Source organism: Stegostoma tigrinum, chromosome 1 (assembly GCF_030684315.1).
Source record: "Stegostoma tigrinum isolate sSteTig4 chromosome 1, sSteTig4.hap1, whole genome shotgun sequence".
NCBI lineage: Eukaryota > Metazoa > Chordata > Chondrichthyes > Orectolobiformes > Stegostomatidae > Stegostoma > Stegostoma tigrinum.
The window spans coordinates 15873509-15889446 of NC_081354.1; the positions used below are offsets into that span (position 1 = coordinate 15873509).

The 15938-nt window shown below is 40.8% G+C and overlaps 1 protein-coding gene across 1 annotated transcript in view; it reads right to left on the bottom strand.

Moving 5' to 3' along the window:
• The window catches only part of LOC125457126 (cingulin-like), a 57241-nt gene that overhangs the window by 30994 nt on the left and 10309 nt on the right, over positions 1-15938 (bottom strand). The window contains exons 3-5 of the mRNA XM_048540909.2: positions 12236-12518; positions 8781-8878; positions 7125-7245 (exon numbers count right to left, since the gene is read on the bottom strand). Coding sequence (XP_048396866.1) covers positions 7125-7245; positions 8781-8878; positions 12236-12518 — 502 coding nt within the window. The remainder of the gene's footprint in view (positions 1-7124; positions 7246-8780; positions 8879-12235; positions 12519-15938) is intronic.

A 15938-nucleotide genomic window follows, 5' to 3' on the forward strand; every position in this document is an offset into this window, starting at 1 on the left:
ACTATCATTTTAATCTGATGATCTTACTTTGAACAGAGCATTTCTGTGAAAGCTATAACAATTTATATATGCGTACAAGGTGTATCAATTATGTAGCAGTGTGCACTAGTTCTGATGCATCAACAAAGCTTTACTAACAGTGGGCAGAGAATGAGGTCTATCCATTCACTGAACTCTGATTTCAGGAATCAGATGTACACAAAAAAACAGATAACCATGTCTATAATAACAGTGTAGAGCTGGAGGTCGGGACTCGTCAGTTTTTCTGCTCCTCTGATCCTGCCTGGCCTGCTGTGTTCTTCCAGCTCCACACTGTGTTATCTCTGACTCCAGCATCGGCATTTCTTGCTATCTCATTGTTTCTATCATGTCCACACAGTTTCATGTCTTCAGGTGGGCATTAAACCTCCTAGTCAATTCCTAAACCCACAAATGTCAACGCACATATCACTCATTCATATGGTACCGGTAGGGATGCAAGTATAGACCACTTTCTAATGTCTCATATAGCAACATTGCTGTTTGTTTCATTCTATACTTATGTCCAGTAAGTGATTTTGGCAATGGACTTTTCCTCATTTGCACATTGAACATGTCATTTATTTTTTATTTCCATCCACAGTTCTAATTCATGCCAATGTTTTCAGTTTGAAAAGTTACATTTTCCTGGAATCTTGGCAAATTCTGCTGAAGCTCAGGAGAGGAGGAACCACTGTGGCTGTTTCCAAAATGATGCCTGACATAGATGAAAAAGATCAGTCCACAAGGTCACATCCTCAGGTCCAACAATCCCTCATGCCTGCTTCTATCCACATGCAGTGATGTCCAACCCCAAGGGTGTATGATATAGAAAAATGCAGTTGAATTGAAATGCAGATTGAATTCAGTCCAATGTCATAATGTATGTGAGAAGGATAAGATAAATATGAATAGTGTGCCTGGATATAAAATCTTGTGGCGAATGCTTGGGCTAGATACAAGTGTGATTTCTACAGAGAAACAGAACATGAAAATATGTTCTCGGCATAGATTTCCTGCTATCCTTAGAAAGGAGGTTTCAAGTCCAGGATGAAACAAGTCAATTACAGGAGCATAGGAACTTTTATTCATTCATATGATGTAGCCATTGCTGGCGGGACCAGTGTTTATTGCCCATCCCTAATTATCCTTGAGAAGGTGGTGGACAGCTGCCTGTTTGAATGCTGCACTTAATGTGGCATAGATAGACCCACAGTATTATTAGGGAGTTCCAGAATTTTGAACCAGTGACAATAAAGGAAAGGCAATATATTTCCAAGGTAGGAGGGTGTGACTTGGAAGCCAACTTGCAGGTGGTGCTGTTACCGTGAATGTATTGCTCTTGCCATTCTAGATAGTAGCAGTTCAGAGTTTAGGAGCTGCTGTCGAAAGAACCTTCGTGAATTATTGGGGAAGGCTAAATCCCAGGACCAGTTCTGTCATTCAACTGGGTAACTGATCTGTATATGTAATCACTATCTTTTAATATAGCTATCTATGAAAAATCCATCTCAGTTTGTGAATTTGTGACAGTTTATGAGGATGAGAGTTCTAGATTTAAAAGGCAAGTTCAGAGTTAGATGGGGCTAATGTGGTACTGTGTCCTGGAACTTTACTTAGAAACTGGAAAATATCGAATAACAGCTTTTCCCAAATTGGGAACAGGATTCAATTTTTGCATTTTTACTATTTTTAGGAGAATATGTGCTCAGAAAAAAAAACTAGTGGGTAAAGGATGAACATGTTTCAGTGTCAGGCCATAGCCACAATGGCTCAGAGTGCAATACAGAGGGAGATCAATCCATAGAATTCTCATACATTGACTGGCAGGCAGACACATGCAACTGAGTACAGTGGAAATCAGGAGGTAGATCAGGGGATGGGCATAAAATGGTCAGGGAAGTAGAGGGGATGTGGTTCAAAGATGCACAAGTTATACAATGTTTAACCTGATCTTTCTCACTATACATGTTCGTCATCACTGATAATGTGCAGAAAATGTGAAGGAAATTCAGATCCTGGCTCTTCTAAATCCAGGAGCGCATGCCCATCTCTTAAGTATAGCTCATAAAGCAATAGCAGTCTTTAGAAGAAGTGGGGTTGATGTACAACAGCATCAGAAAGGCTAAATTTTTGTTGTTTATACATTTTTGGGATGCTAAGCAGTATTTATTGCCTGTCCTTAGTTGCTCTTGAGAAGATGGCGATGAGCTGCCTTCTTGAACTGCTACAGTCCTCCTGCCGTCCACCACACATCAGTTTCACAGATCCGTCCAACTTATCTATATTCCTTGTATGCTCTAGGAAATAGGATTGCAATAATAGCAGGAATTTCAAATAGTCCTGAGAGGAGTATAATCCATAGTCTTGATTCTCCTATCTCTTGTTTATGCTTCATGTAACCATGGTGTTCCTCTCACTAACACCCAGCAATCACCCAACTCCTGAACTATCTATCCTCAGATTATCAGATTCACCTTGTTCTAAATCAACATTTCAAGTTCGAACCTATCCTGATGTTTAACAACACAGCAAAGCATCCTATTACCAATAACAAGGTGAATTTCCCCTTTCAAAGCCAACACTAAATTGCATATAAATAAGGTCCCTGCTGTCTTGCACTGATGAGTCCCCTTGCAGGGTTCAGGGAATATATGGGAATTCTGACACATATTCCCACACTAGAGTGAGCGCAGCACATTTTCACAAATATTTATTTTAGTTACCACACTAAAACTCAAACTAAACAATAAAACTGCATGTCCGAGGAATGTTTGGCACAAATTTGCAGTGTCTCTGAGGGTACAATGAACCTGTCCAGGCTTGCTGTGTTTACATAAATCCAGTGTGATAAAGCCCATAAGACTGAAGCCTCGTTCCCTCGTTCACAAACTCCCTACACACCCTGCCCCACCCCCCCACTCCCAGCAGTAACTATAAAACTGGCTTCTCCTACATGAGCATAATGTGTGTGTATGTGTGTGAGTCATTATTTACAAAGCCAAACATGGAAACAGTGTTAATCCAACGATGAACAGAAGTGGCCATGACATAATGTGTTGCAGGCTAAATCTAATTAATTTCACCTAGGATGAAAATTCCAAGTCTTTTACAATGTGGAGTTATAAATCACACTGAAGTGGTCTGAATTAGCGTCTGTGAGTACAGCCAGTGTACAGTTCAATTAAAAATACATCATGCCATGTTAGCCAGGCAACACTATTCCGATATTTGTGGTGACATTACATTTAATGTTGTTCCCTATGATTCAAACACACATTGTACTATTTAAACAGAGTAATCTATAGGATTCTGAATGTGTGTTATTAGGTATAGATGAAATTCTGTTGATTTTTTAAGTGGAGTAGGGGTCCTTGCAATGAATCTATTAATATCTTTGGAACACACATGACAAGATAGTGCATCAAGTCATTAAATATTTCAGAAAATACCATTATGGCTTTGGAACATTAACTTTGCATGTAAATAAAGAATCAAGACTAGAAGTATGGGGTAAGGAAATGCAGGAGACTGAATTAAACACTATATCTTCTGTTTCAATAACAAAATACGCAAGGAAATAAAGGACAGAAATTTCCACTTTATTATTTCTGGCACAGACCAAAAGCTCTAATTGAAAATTTCTGGTCTTGGGCTGGGTGCGTGGAATCTGTACAATCCCAGCAGGCAGCGAAAGTGCCAGGGCGGACAATCCTGTCCCAAACCAGAATACTGAATTTAAAGATAATGGAATTGTGTGTTAAAATAAATACACAGAGTTGTAAAATTGGTGTTATCCAGCACATATCGGGATAGCTGGTCCAGTAACACAAGAATGGGAGTTCACTTTGGGAAGGTACCAGGCAAGACTAGGATGTGAGCAAGATCAATGTTATTCTTTTGATATTTTTGATCAAGGTTAATCTTTTATCTTGTGCTTGATAACACATTATGAGTTTGAGTTCTTTATACACTGGTGGAGGAGAGCCAAAGTCAAGAATTATCTTTAGGTTTGAGTAATACTATTCATTATATATTAGTACTAAATACTGCTGTACACGGCAGTGGCTTTGATTTTATAGTTAGATTAGGTAAGGACTAATCTATCTTCTTTGTGTGTCCATGTCCACGTTATAATCTGGTCTTCTGCAGATTCCATAGTTCCTTCAGAGCCTGGTCTTCTGCAGATTCCATAGTTCCTTCAGAGCCCACTCTGTGCATTTACACAGCTTTGAGACATCATTGCATGGTTGCTTCCAGATCCCAACGCATCTATGCAACAGTTCCTATCAATATGTGTAGTGATTTGAAGACTGAAGACCAAGCTGCCTTTCTCTTGCAAAAGCACGCATCTGTCAGTTTAATTGACACTTGGTCCAAAAGCGACATGAAAATGTCATACTTTGAAAAAGTGCCCTCAGAAGTTGAGGTTTCCAGATAATGCTGGTTCAAACAGTGCCAAGTAGCATGAATCTTAACTGCATCTCCATTACAACCTCAGCTGATAATGAAACAAATGGGTATACATAACAAAATGTAGTTGATTCGGTCCAGTGTCTGAAATCCGATCATCATTTGTGAGTGATTTACGTAGTGATTCTAGAACTGATGCTTACAGACTGGGTTGAATGAGGTGGTGGAGAGCTGGATCTTAGCCCTGAGTGCTCACGGAAAGGACTTCTGCTGGCTCAGTGAAATCCGAATGGTATCATTCAGGAATGACATGAGGAATACTCGTTTCTTTTAGAATGCCAGATAGCTCAAGTTAAAGTGCCCATTCCGATTGCACATTATCTACTCGACTTTGGGTGAATGTTGATGTCTCAAGAATGGCCTGTGGCATGGACATCTCTAAGCAACCGCACAGAACCTGATTCTCTCTCTACAAGGCTGTGAATTCTATGGTGATATAAGGTGGAGGCACAGGGATGGGGGAACAACTTGATGAAGGACAGCACCAGCTTTGTATCCCTGTCTCCCGTTGTCTGCAATTAAGTTTACTGCCAGTTGATGCCCAGTGATCCATAGGTGTGGATGATTATGGGCTGGATTTCAATGCCCCTCCCACCCCAAACCCCTGCCTGCTTGACGTTGTTAAAAAGACAATAAATGGGCAACTGAACTTGCTAACAAGCCAACTCAGCTGTATATTATGCTGTCCATATAATGGTTTAATGGAGCAATGGTAATGTCTTCCCCTCTTGGCCAGGAGATCCAAGTTCAAGTCCCAGCTGTTCTAGAGATGGGCAAAGAAATAACTACAGTAGGTGGGATGGTCTTTTTCTTTTGACGGGACTGGTTAAAAGAAGGGAAGAGTTGGAAGACCATCCTTTTTGGGATAGAGGGTGCCCTGTGATCCTCAGGGAACCTCTTCTACAAGATGCTACGCAGCTACTTTTTTATTTCAGGGCAGGTCACCAAACTTCCACCCATTCAACCATATCACTCTCCCCCATTTCCCATCCAAAACACAGGAAGTAAGGCTGTCCAGACACCCTGGCAGTCTTCATCCAAACAGCTAGTCGCGGGACTTCCTCTCATTGAGAGATGTGACTCCTACTCTCACCTACTTAAGACTAATCGTAATGTGTTGTTTAATGTGACTTTGTTTAATGTGGACCAACTGGAGTCCAAGATTTCTTCCTGGGGTAGGGAGGGTGAGGTTGGGAGAGGGTAAATTAAATAGTGCACCTCCCCCTCACCCCCAACAGCCAACAATCTTGCATGTAGTTCTTTATCAATATGTATCTTGTTGCTGCTCCAAAAGTCATCCAAGACTACAACAGAGATGCCAACATCTCTTCAAAAGAGCCATGATCATGATGATACTTGCCACATGAGAAATTGTGTGCTAGAAGTAGCAACTGACTACTGCAGGAATCAACTGAGCTAGCAATTTCAGCAGACCGTAAGCTGCCATCGGAAATTCATAAAGGAAATTCTAAACGTGACTTCATAAATTGCTAGATAACAAGGTGCAGAGCTGGACGAACACAGCAGGCCAAGCAGCTTTTGTGCTCCTCTGATGCTGCTTGGCCTGCTGTGTTCATCCAGCTCTACATCTCATTATCTCAGATTCTCCAGCATCTGCAGTTCCTACTATCCCTTCTTAAATTGTTATTCTAGTAAACTGGAATATACTTTGCTGTGGGGTGGATGAGTAGCATAACGGAGAAGTTGCACCCAAATTTTTGCCCATTTGTGAGGCCATTTTGCCAGCATACATTGTCACCAAATTTCTGGCAGTAAACATTTATAATTTCTTGTACGAAGTGTGAAAAGGAACAACCATTTTTGTCTGCAGGGTAATAAAAATGGTTTAAGTAAACATGCTTTGCAATATATATTAAACACATGTCTCTATGTTTAAACAATGGGCGGTATGGAACACTGTGATATATGCCTTCTGGCAGATTATTGTAAAGTAGATTTGGAAAGTTGCATTGAAATGTAGAAGAAATTACAGCCAGTACCTTGTGCGGTGCATAGTAACCCCAGAACATTCATTTCACAATGATGCTTGCTAAAACTAAAGAATGGTTTCTACATACACGCTGATAAATTTAACAATGCTGTGGGCTTGTTAAAAAGTTGGGTCTTTGGGATTATGAATCACAGAATCAGTTTGACAATGTCAAGGGATCTAATCGCAATTTGTGCTCCATTAAATGAAGCTCACTTTCTCTGACAGCTGGACTCCCTCCACTGTGCTGTTACTCATTGTTCAGCAGGCAGTGTTCTTAACTGAATCAAAAGTTGTCAGGTTTACATGCCAGTGCAGAACTTGTGGATGTCATTAAAGCTGACAGTCCAGTGTGGTACTGTCTATTGCACTGAGGCCCTCTTAAAGCAAACTAAAAAGAAACACTATGTTGAAGGAGAGCCAGGATCCTTGGCATCCTGGTAAAACCCTCAACAGGTTCTAAAAGAGAAAACTTGGTCATTATTGCTGGCAGCTATATTGAAGGTAGTATTTCAACAGCTGTAAAAACCTTTGAGACATCCTGACTTTGTGAAGGGGGCTATGAAAGTACAAATCTGCCCCTCTCCTCTTAACAGAATGAAATAAATCGCTAGTTTATTCAAGATGTTAAAAGCATAGCCACCTCATTGCTTCCATCCCCCAGGTAGCAGGAAACCGGAGACAAAGTAGTAGTTCTTTTCTTCAGAGCCATTTGTTCCAGTTTGAGATTTATATTTTCAATTTCCTCTTCTAAGCACCAGATCCTGTCAATAATTAATGGCAGCCACGTTACTCAATAGTGCTAGACGGCCTCAGATGGCTCCTCAGCATCTGACACAGATTTGTTCAAATGACTGACTATGGGGTAATTTTCCATTCTTACATTCATGCTAAGTAGCTTTGTGTGGGTGGGCAGCTCCTTAGAAACCTGGGTGCTTGTCGCACTAGATTTTATGACCAGAAATGCGCTGCACGTACCAGCATTTGCACTTTCAGGCACCAAAAGATCTCCTTTGCTGCAATATGTGTTGGCATTACAGGGGGAGCTGCACTGCCTGAGAATAAGGTCCTGGCAAATATGAGGAAATATCGGGTGGAAAAGCAAGCAGAAGCTAACATTACCTCATGTTGCACCGAGGCAAGAGAGTAAGCACAGCAGTATTCCCACCGTCAATAGCTAACATCTAAAGTAAAATGGACAGTGTATTGAGACTGAAGAAAACATCACATGCGCTTCAATTCCTTGTTACAGAGTCCATTCAACACTTTTTCCAATGAAATCAATGAATTAGGAATCAGCTGAATTCTATAACAAGCCAGTGACTTTATCACATTGGGGGAGCGGGGTTGGGGGGGGGGGTGCTCTTGTGTTGCAGTGGTACTGTCCCTTCCCCTGAGCTAGGAGACCCGGGTTCAAGACCCTCCCGCTCCAGAGATGTGACTTAACACTTCTGAACAGGTTGATTTAAAAATATATCCTTTGCAATACATTAACCCCAAAGTGGTTAAAATGAGAACATAGCCATCTTTGATAAGGTTCATGTGGCATAGTGGTAGTGTACTTACCTGTGAGCCACAAGACCTAAGTTCAAGTCCCATCTACTCCAGAGCTGTGACTTAACATCTCTGAACAGACTGATTCAAAATATTGCACCCACCCTCCTCCAGAAGGAGCTAATGGGAAAAATAATTCAGTGTACACTCCCACCATAATCTGTCATAGCTTCCTTGCTATCCAAGGATGATTAATCAGGGTTCACTGTGAAGCAAGGCAAGGAGGAATGCCCCAATAACTACCTCAGCTGCCAGGTAACCAAACCCACACTGGAACTGTTATGTTAAACCACACTCCAGTCAACTGAGCTCCATCCATGTCCATTGGGGGTACCGATTTCTACTTTCCCTTTGGCCCAACCCATATTGATATTTAACTTCCAACCTGACTGGTATCCTAATGCCATGTGCCACCTCTTTATACCATACTCCTTTATTTGCCCCTTTCCTTCTAACCTATTCCAGCTGTGGGGTGCAGTCATGTAGGCAGGATGGGGAAGGCAGGAAAAATTGTAGGAAAATTGATAATACACCTCCCTATCAAAATCAGTCAGGGCATGGAACAAAATAATGGAGGAACATTGTCGTTTTATGTCTTTCTTCTGAATATGTAGGATTTGTGAAACCTCTTTTTAAGTTAGTCACCATGATCCCATATTCAGCTGTAAGAAAAAAACCCAAACTTAAACTGCAGTGTGAAACTTCGATTGCAAATGTATTGAGGTACAATTTTCCACCCATTTACCTGTCCTGGAATTTTCTCTCTCTTTCAGCTTCATCCAGTTTAAGTCCATTCTGTGTCACCTCCTCCTTGTGAAGTAACTTCACCTTAGTTTCTAAAAGCTGGAGATAAATGAGAAGAATATTCAATATTTTGTATAGAATCCGTCACCCATACCATTCCATTACATTTATCATGCAGGGTTTTCTTTGATAATTGATATCTTCCATCCAGCCAGGAAATTGCATTAAAAATGACATGGACGTCAATAACAATGAGGTAAGAGATTAAAATGTTCCTGAGATCGCCAGTAACGGACAGCATGTTATTTCACCTGATGGGAATTTGAGCCTGCTCTATATTCATCTAGACTTTATGTTTATTTATTCTGAAGTAATTCTAACTGAAAGCATTACTTGAGGTTTTATTGACTGAATAAAGACATCCAGGGAGCTAAAAGGTAGATTCTAACAATATAACAGAAAGGAGAAGGGATAACCATCTCTTGAGCCTGTTCCACAATTAGATAAAATCATGGCTGATTTTCTATTCATCCTTCATAATCTTCAACTCCCCTTTCATCACAAACTTGTCTTGAAAATATTTAAAGACCCAGCACCATCACACCCCGGGGTAGAGATTAATAGAAATTTAAAGATTGACGACTGTCTAGGTGAAGAAATTCCTTTGGATGTCCCTCTTAAATGAACCTCCCCTTATTCTAAAACAATGACCCCAGTTCCAGATCTGTACCCCACCTCTAAGGGGACCCATTCTCCCAATGTTCATCCTGTCAAATCTGCTCAGAATCTTATATTCCTCAATAAGATCACCTCTCATTTTTTTGAACTCCAACTAGCAGGTGTTCAACCAGCTGATCCTTTCCTCATAAGACAATCTCTTCAACCCAAGAATCATTCCAGTGAACCCTGAGCTGTCTCCCAAAGCAAATAGTTCCCTCCTTACATAAGGAGAACAAAAGTGTACACAGGACTTCAGGGTGGTCTGTACAGATGTAGCAAAACTTCACAACTTTTACACTATGTCCCCACAGAGGCATGAAAAATCTCAGGGTCTATCTCAGAAATAATTATGCAATACAGGAAACACTTCTGTTATAACAAGGTGTAGAGCTGGATGAACACAGCAGACCAAGCAGCATCAGAGAAGCAGGAAGGCTGAAGTTTTGGACCTACACCCTTCTTCAGAAGGGTCCAGACCCGAAATGTCAGCTTTCCTGCTCCTCTGATGCTGCTTGGCCTGCTGTGTTCATCCAACTCTACACCTTGTTATCTCAGATTCTCCAGCATCGGCAGTTCCTACTATCTCTGACATTTCTGTTATGCTCCTTTGTATCCACTTTTGCAGGATGGGTGAGCCACTGTAAAATAAGTCAGCAAACATTACCATTTGGTCATCCATGCCACAAGAACACGCTGTTCTCTAAAATTGTTCACAGATGCTTCTAAGCTGCAGGCTTTACATCCTGAGAATAATTTTCTTCACTCCTGGAAAATTGTAGACAGCGCACACTTATGTTTCTTACTCGTACTTGGCACGACTTGTGTTGAAAAATTATCGCCATCTCCTTGAGCTCTAATTGCCAGCTTTCAACTTCTGCTCTCACTCCAATCTGAAAGTGGAATCTGCTTTTATAGTAGTTTACAATGACCACTTTCCATCGACCCTTCTCTCTAAAATATCTCTTTTTTATTAGATATTTTATCTCTTCAGCTTATTCTGATTTATGAGGCATTCCACTATTTGAGGAACCTTTCCTTTATTACGTTCATAGGCACAATAGAGCTCCATCTAAAGGAAATTGGGTAATATAGCAAGCTGCCTGACAGAACAAACTAATGGTACCTCAGGGCTTTTCCGTGAGAAAACACTTTCTGATTTCACATCTTGATGACCTCTTAATTTTAAAGCAATTCTCTCTCCAGTTCTGGGTAATTTCTCTATACTTATGTACATTGAACATTTTAAGCACCTCAGCTGAATAATCCTTCGACCACAGGGGGAGTGCAAACCCAAGTTCACACTCACTATCCTCATAACTTAACGTTTTAAGTTTTGATATTATTTCGATGAATCTATGCAGTGTGCCTTCCAAGATTAAACTTTCCTGAAGTGTGGTCACCACAACAGGATGCAGGACTGTTGATGGGGGTTTAACCAAGGCTCTGGACAATTGAAACTTCACTCCCAGCTCCCGTAAAATAAGGATCATTATTCCAGCAGAGATAGTAAGAACTGCCGATGCTGGAGTCAGAGATAATGCAGTGTGGAGCTGGAGGAACACAGCAGGCCAGGCAGTATCAGAGGAGCAGAAAAGCTGACATTCCAGGTCAGGATCCTTCTTCAGAAAAAGGACTCCGACCCAACTTTGTGATCAGGACAAGTGCAAGACTGACAAACTTCAACCAATCAGATCAATTTATACCACAGAAGCAAAAGGTGCTGACTGGTTGACGAAGGTGTCGCCATGAAGAAAGCAACACAAACATCCAAATTAAGCCAACTAGTTGAGCTCATAACATGGCTTATTTACACTTGTTAGACACACATGCATACACATAGTCTGCAAACAAAAGGAACGGTGTGTTGTATAAAGCAGTTAGTACCTGAAAGGGTTAACTGACATTACAAGAAGATCTCCACTTATTAGTATCGAAGGGATTGTTCTCCAAAGTGTTCATGAGATGACGTACAACTCTTCAATAGTTCTTCAGAGCCTCAACAAAACTTCATCTGACAAAGGAACAGTGCTCTGAAAGCCGGTGATTTTAAATAAACCTGTTGGGCTATAACCTGTTGTTGTGTGACTTCTGACTTTGTCAACAACATGCAACTAAAGTAGTAATGTGAGCTTACTCTTACGTTGAGCTCAATGTTTCAGAAGAATCAATCATGCATCTTAGATACAACACACCCAGATACTAAGTACTATGCATTTAATATTTGCTGTTTCTAAGGATTGAATATCTTTGGAGCAATATGACTTCCTTCCCCAAATGGTATCAGCAACTAGACTAACACCAATAAGAAGGATTGGTGGCAATGGATTTATCCGTTAAAGTTGATAGTGCTGGCAACCAAGACTATAAGAATAGGTTCAAGCTTTGTGCCTTGTATTGAATCATGGAAACACTTGGAGAACTTAGCTTTTTCCATGACAACGTCTTTTCTAATCAATCAGCATGCTTTACTCAATAAATTGTTGTGATTGTTTGAAATTTGGCATTCTTGCATTCGTCCAGATGGGTGCAAGATGAGAAGCTTCGGTAACGTGTCTTTTTTTTCACCCATTCTCTAGTTCTGTACTACCAAACCACTTTTAATTAACATTTTAGATGATCCTCAGCCTCCAATCTTCCACTCCCACCATTGTTTTTGTGTGTGCTGCTCAAAAATGAATTCATGCTCTGAAAGTAAACAATTAAGTGCAGAGTTAAATGCTGGTGAATTTACTGTACCTTTTGTTTTAAGATCATCTTGTCAATTATTGCGCCATGATTAATCACTTCCATATTCTTCTTACTCATCTGTTCACGCTGGTTTTTTAAGGCACAGCAAGCTGTTTTAAGACTGTCAGTAAGAGCACATCTCCTGCTTTCAGACTCCAAAAAACTTAACTGCAGATCCCTCTGCAAATGAATACCATATCGATCTGAAGCACAGATATTCTCACCAATGGCACTGGAAGATGTCCCTTTGCCCATACTGTAAATTTCAGAACTTGATCTGCTACTGCAGGAACTGAAATAAGAGAAACATCGAATGACTTTCTTGACATACACTTTCAAGGACTGCATTATGTGCACAAGTAAAAGTATAACCTGAAACTCACAGTCATAGAGTCATAGAGTCACAGCATAAGACAGACCTTCGGTCCAACTTGTCTGTGCCAACCAAATATCCCCAATTAATCTAGCCCCATTTGCCAGCATTAGGTCCATATCTCTCTAAACTCTCCTCGTCATATACCAATCCAGATGCCTTTTAAATGTTGTATTTGTACCAGACTCCACCACTTCCTCTGGCAGCTCATTTCATACATGCACCATCATCTGCATGAAAATGTTGCCTTTTAAGTCCCTTTTACATCCTTTCACTCTCAACTTAAAGCTATGCCCTCTAGTTTGGGACTCCCCTACCCTGAAGAAAAGACCTTGGCTATTCACCCTTTCCATTACCCTCATGATTTTATAAACCTCTAAACGCTCACCCCTCAGTCTCTGATGCTCCAGCGACAATATCCCTGCATATTCAGCCTCTCCCGATAACTCAAACCCTCATCTGGCAATGATTGTAATATTTTGTTCAGGTCAGTAGGGAGAGTAAATTATTATAAGCTTTTAAAAGCTATTACAAAACATATTGACTCATGCATTATCCCTTGCAAAGTAAATTTTGAGACCTGAATGTTCATGTAGTTGAAAAGCCTCTCCATCATGAGGAAAATGGCATCAGAAGCCTGAAGCAGAGGCTCTACTCCCAATCATGGCATGCACCATTTTTTACAGATGGGGTATGGGGTAGGTTCTGATTTACACATCTATGGGTCACAGAGGCATCCAGACATGTTAAAGCACAGCAGCCTCAGGCTGGCCTGACTTTCGCTGATGAGATGTCCAAAGTACCAGGTTTAAACCTGGTGGAGCAAAGCTGCCAGAGTTCTTTGTAAAGATAAAGTGCCCTTTTGGATATGGTGTGAGGACTCCTTTGGGGGAAGCTTTGTGCTCTTTGCAAGAGTTGAAGTAGTAGAATCATAGAATCCCTACTGTGTGGAAACAGGCCCTTCGGCCCAACAAGTCCACACTGAAACTCAGAGCATCCCACCCAGACCCATCCCCCCATAACCCACCTAATCAACACCTCCGTGAACACTACAGGCAATTTAGCATGGCCAATCCACCTACCTTGCACATCTTTGGACTATAGGAGGAAACCAGAGCACCCGGACACAGGGAGCATGTGCAAACTCCACACAGACAATCGCCCGAGGCTGGAATCAAACCCTGATCCCTGGTGCTGTGAGGCAGCAGTGTTAACCACTGAGCCACCGTGCCACCCCACAAATCTTTGGGAGAGGTCAGATGTCTTTAGAGAAAACCTCTTTGGGATTGTTAAAAGTAATTGTAAATGTATATAAAAAGTGCACAAACTTATTGCAAATGTCAAACTCACTGGAGTCATAAGGAAAACTGCCAAGATAGCCATCAAGAAAATTGCGAATCTCAAAACGTATTTTGATCTCCTGGCCTTTAAATATTTGAGAGAACTGTCTGCAGTCTCTTAAAAAAGCGCTTGCTTCTTCAGTCTATCTCTTAACCATCAGGGTTATCATTATAGGATTCATGTTGCTTGGTTGCTTTCAGAGCCTTTCATTGTTAGGGTGGGGTGCCTTAGAGTTTACAGTTTAATTGATAATTCCACATGGTTGTATACTTTGAAATGGGATTACAAATTAAACTTTATTTTTATAAAGGCTAAAAGGAAATTAAATATTTGGATGCCTGTCCAATCAATGAAAAAAAAGTGAATTTATTAGTAATCACTTAAAAACTTTATTTAATCTCAGCATAGATCCAGAGGCTTACCCATGATGGATTCTGAGTGAGTTGATATGGTACGTGTTTGGACAACAGTTGGTGACTATGGGGGATAATGGTTAGCAGGAGTTGGCGTAGGAACTATGGAGAAGTTGGGTCAGGTGCAGGTTGTAGGTTGTCATGATGGGTATAAGGGGCCATGAGAAGGGGTCAGGCGACACGTGTTGGCATTGATGGGGCACGGGGATGGGTGTGGGAATAAGGATCAAGTGTTAGCTTTTGATTTAGTCTCTTATTCACATCTTCACAAAGTTCTGGTTTATTGAGAACAGCCTTTTGCGAAGCCCATGCGTGAACTGATTCTACAGTTCTATGAACACAGCAGCCTCCAACTCTTTCTGAGGTTAGGCTCCTGAATCCCATTTTCAATGACCTGCCGCACCCACCCCCCACCCCCCCACCACTCCTCTCCACTTGGAAGAAAAGTCTGACTTCCTGGGCAGTTTTTCCCAGATCAGAATTATCCCCACCTTATCCAGCAGCACAAATTCAGACCTGATTGTCTCCAAGTAACAGCTCTGTGACCCTAAAGATTTTTTTCTTGGAAAACATGTGTTATTTTTAACATGGATCTGTCCCAACTGAGCCTAACACTACTTGCCAGTTGGAAACTAATCATGGTCAACACTAACGGTCATAAAATAGTTTTTTATTGAAGAGTGTAACGAAACATGTCATTTTTTTTTACTTTTATATTCAAAATATTTGCCAGTGATACTTTCCATTTAAAGTACATGAATACACAATAATGTCGATGCATTGTGACTACTGACTATAGCTAATGAGAGGCAGGGAAAACACAGGCTACAAGGTTACGCTGTTAATTGTGATAATTAGTAAATAATTCAATGTTTGTTTACACACTAACTTCAAATCAATGCAACTTTTATTTTACCACAAATAAAAATAGGACCCTACCTTTTTTGAGCATTTTCATCAGTCATCAACCTTGTTTACGTATATTGGCTCAGAGATAATGGGAACTGCAGATGCTGGAGAATCTGAGATAACAAAGTTTGGAGCTGGATGAACACAGCAGGCCAAGCAGCATCTTAGGCGCACAAAAGCTGACGTTTCAGGCCTAGATCCTTCATCAGAAAAGTTAATGAAGGGTCTAGGCCCAAAACATCAGCTTTTGTGCTCCTAAGATGCTGCTTGGCCTGCTGTGTTCATCCAGTGCCACACTTTGTTATCTCTATTATGTATATTGGCTGCTGTTATTTGAGACTGTCTCTGGCACGTGAGCATTGGGCAAGGCTCCTTCATACCCTTGTTAACTCTGAGTATGTTTTTAAGTGTTAGAAAGTAGTTGCATTTACATGTCACAGTATCCTATTCCTAAAACATCCCAAAGCATTTCACGTTCAATTGATTATATTTGAAACCAGGCATTAATCATCTCCAATAAAAGACAATCTAACTATATTCCCTTGACATTCAATGGCATTGCCATCGCTGAATCCTTCACTTTCAACAGCCTTGGGTTACCATTAGCCAGAACTGAACTCAACCAGCTGTATAAATACCTTGCAAGTGAGAAGTTGTAAACTCTTTATCAAGTAAC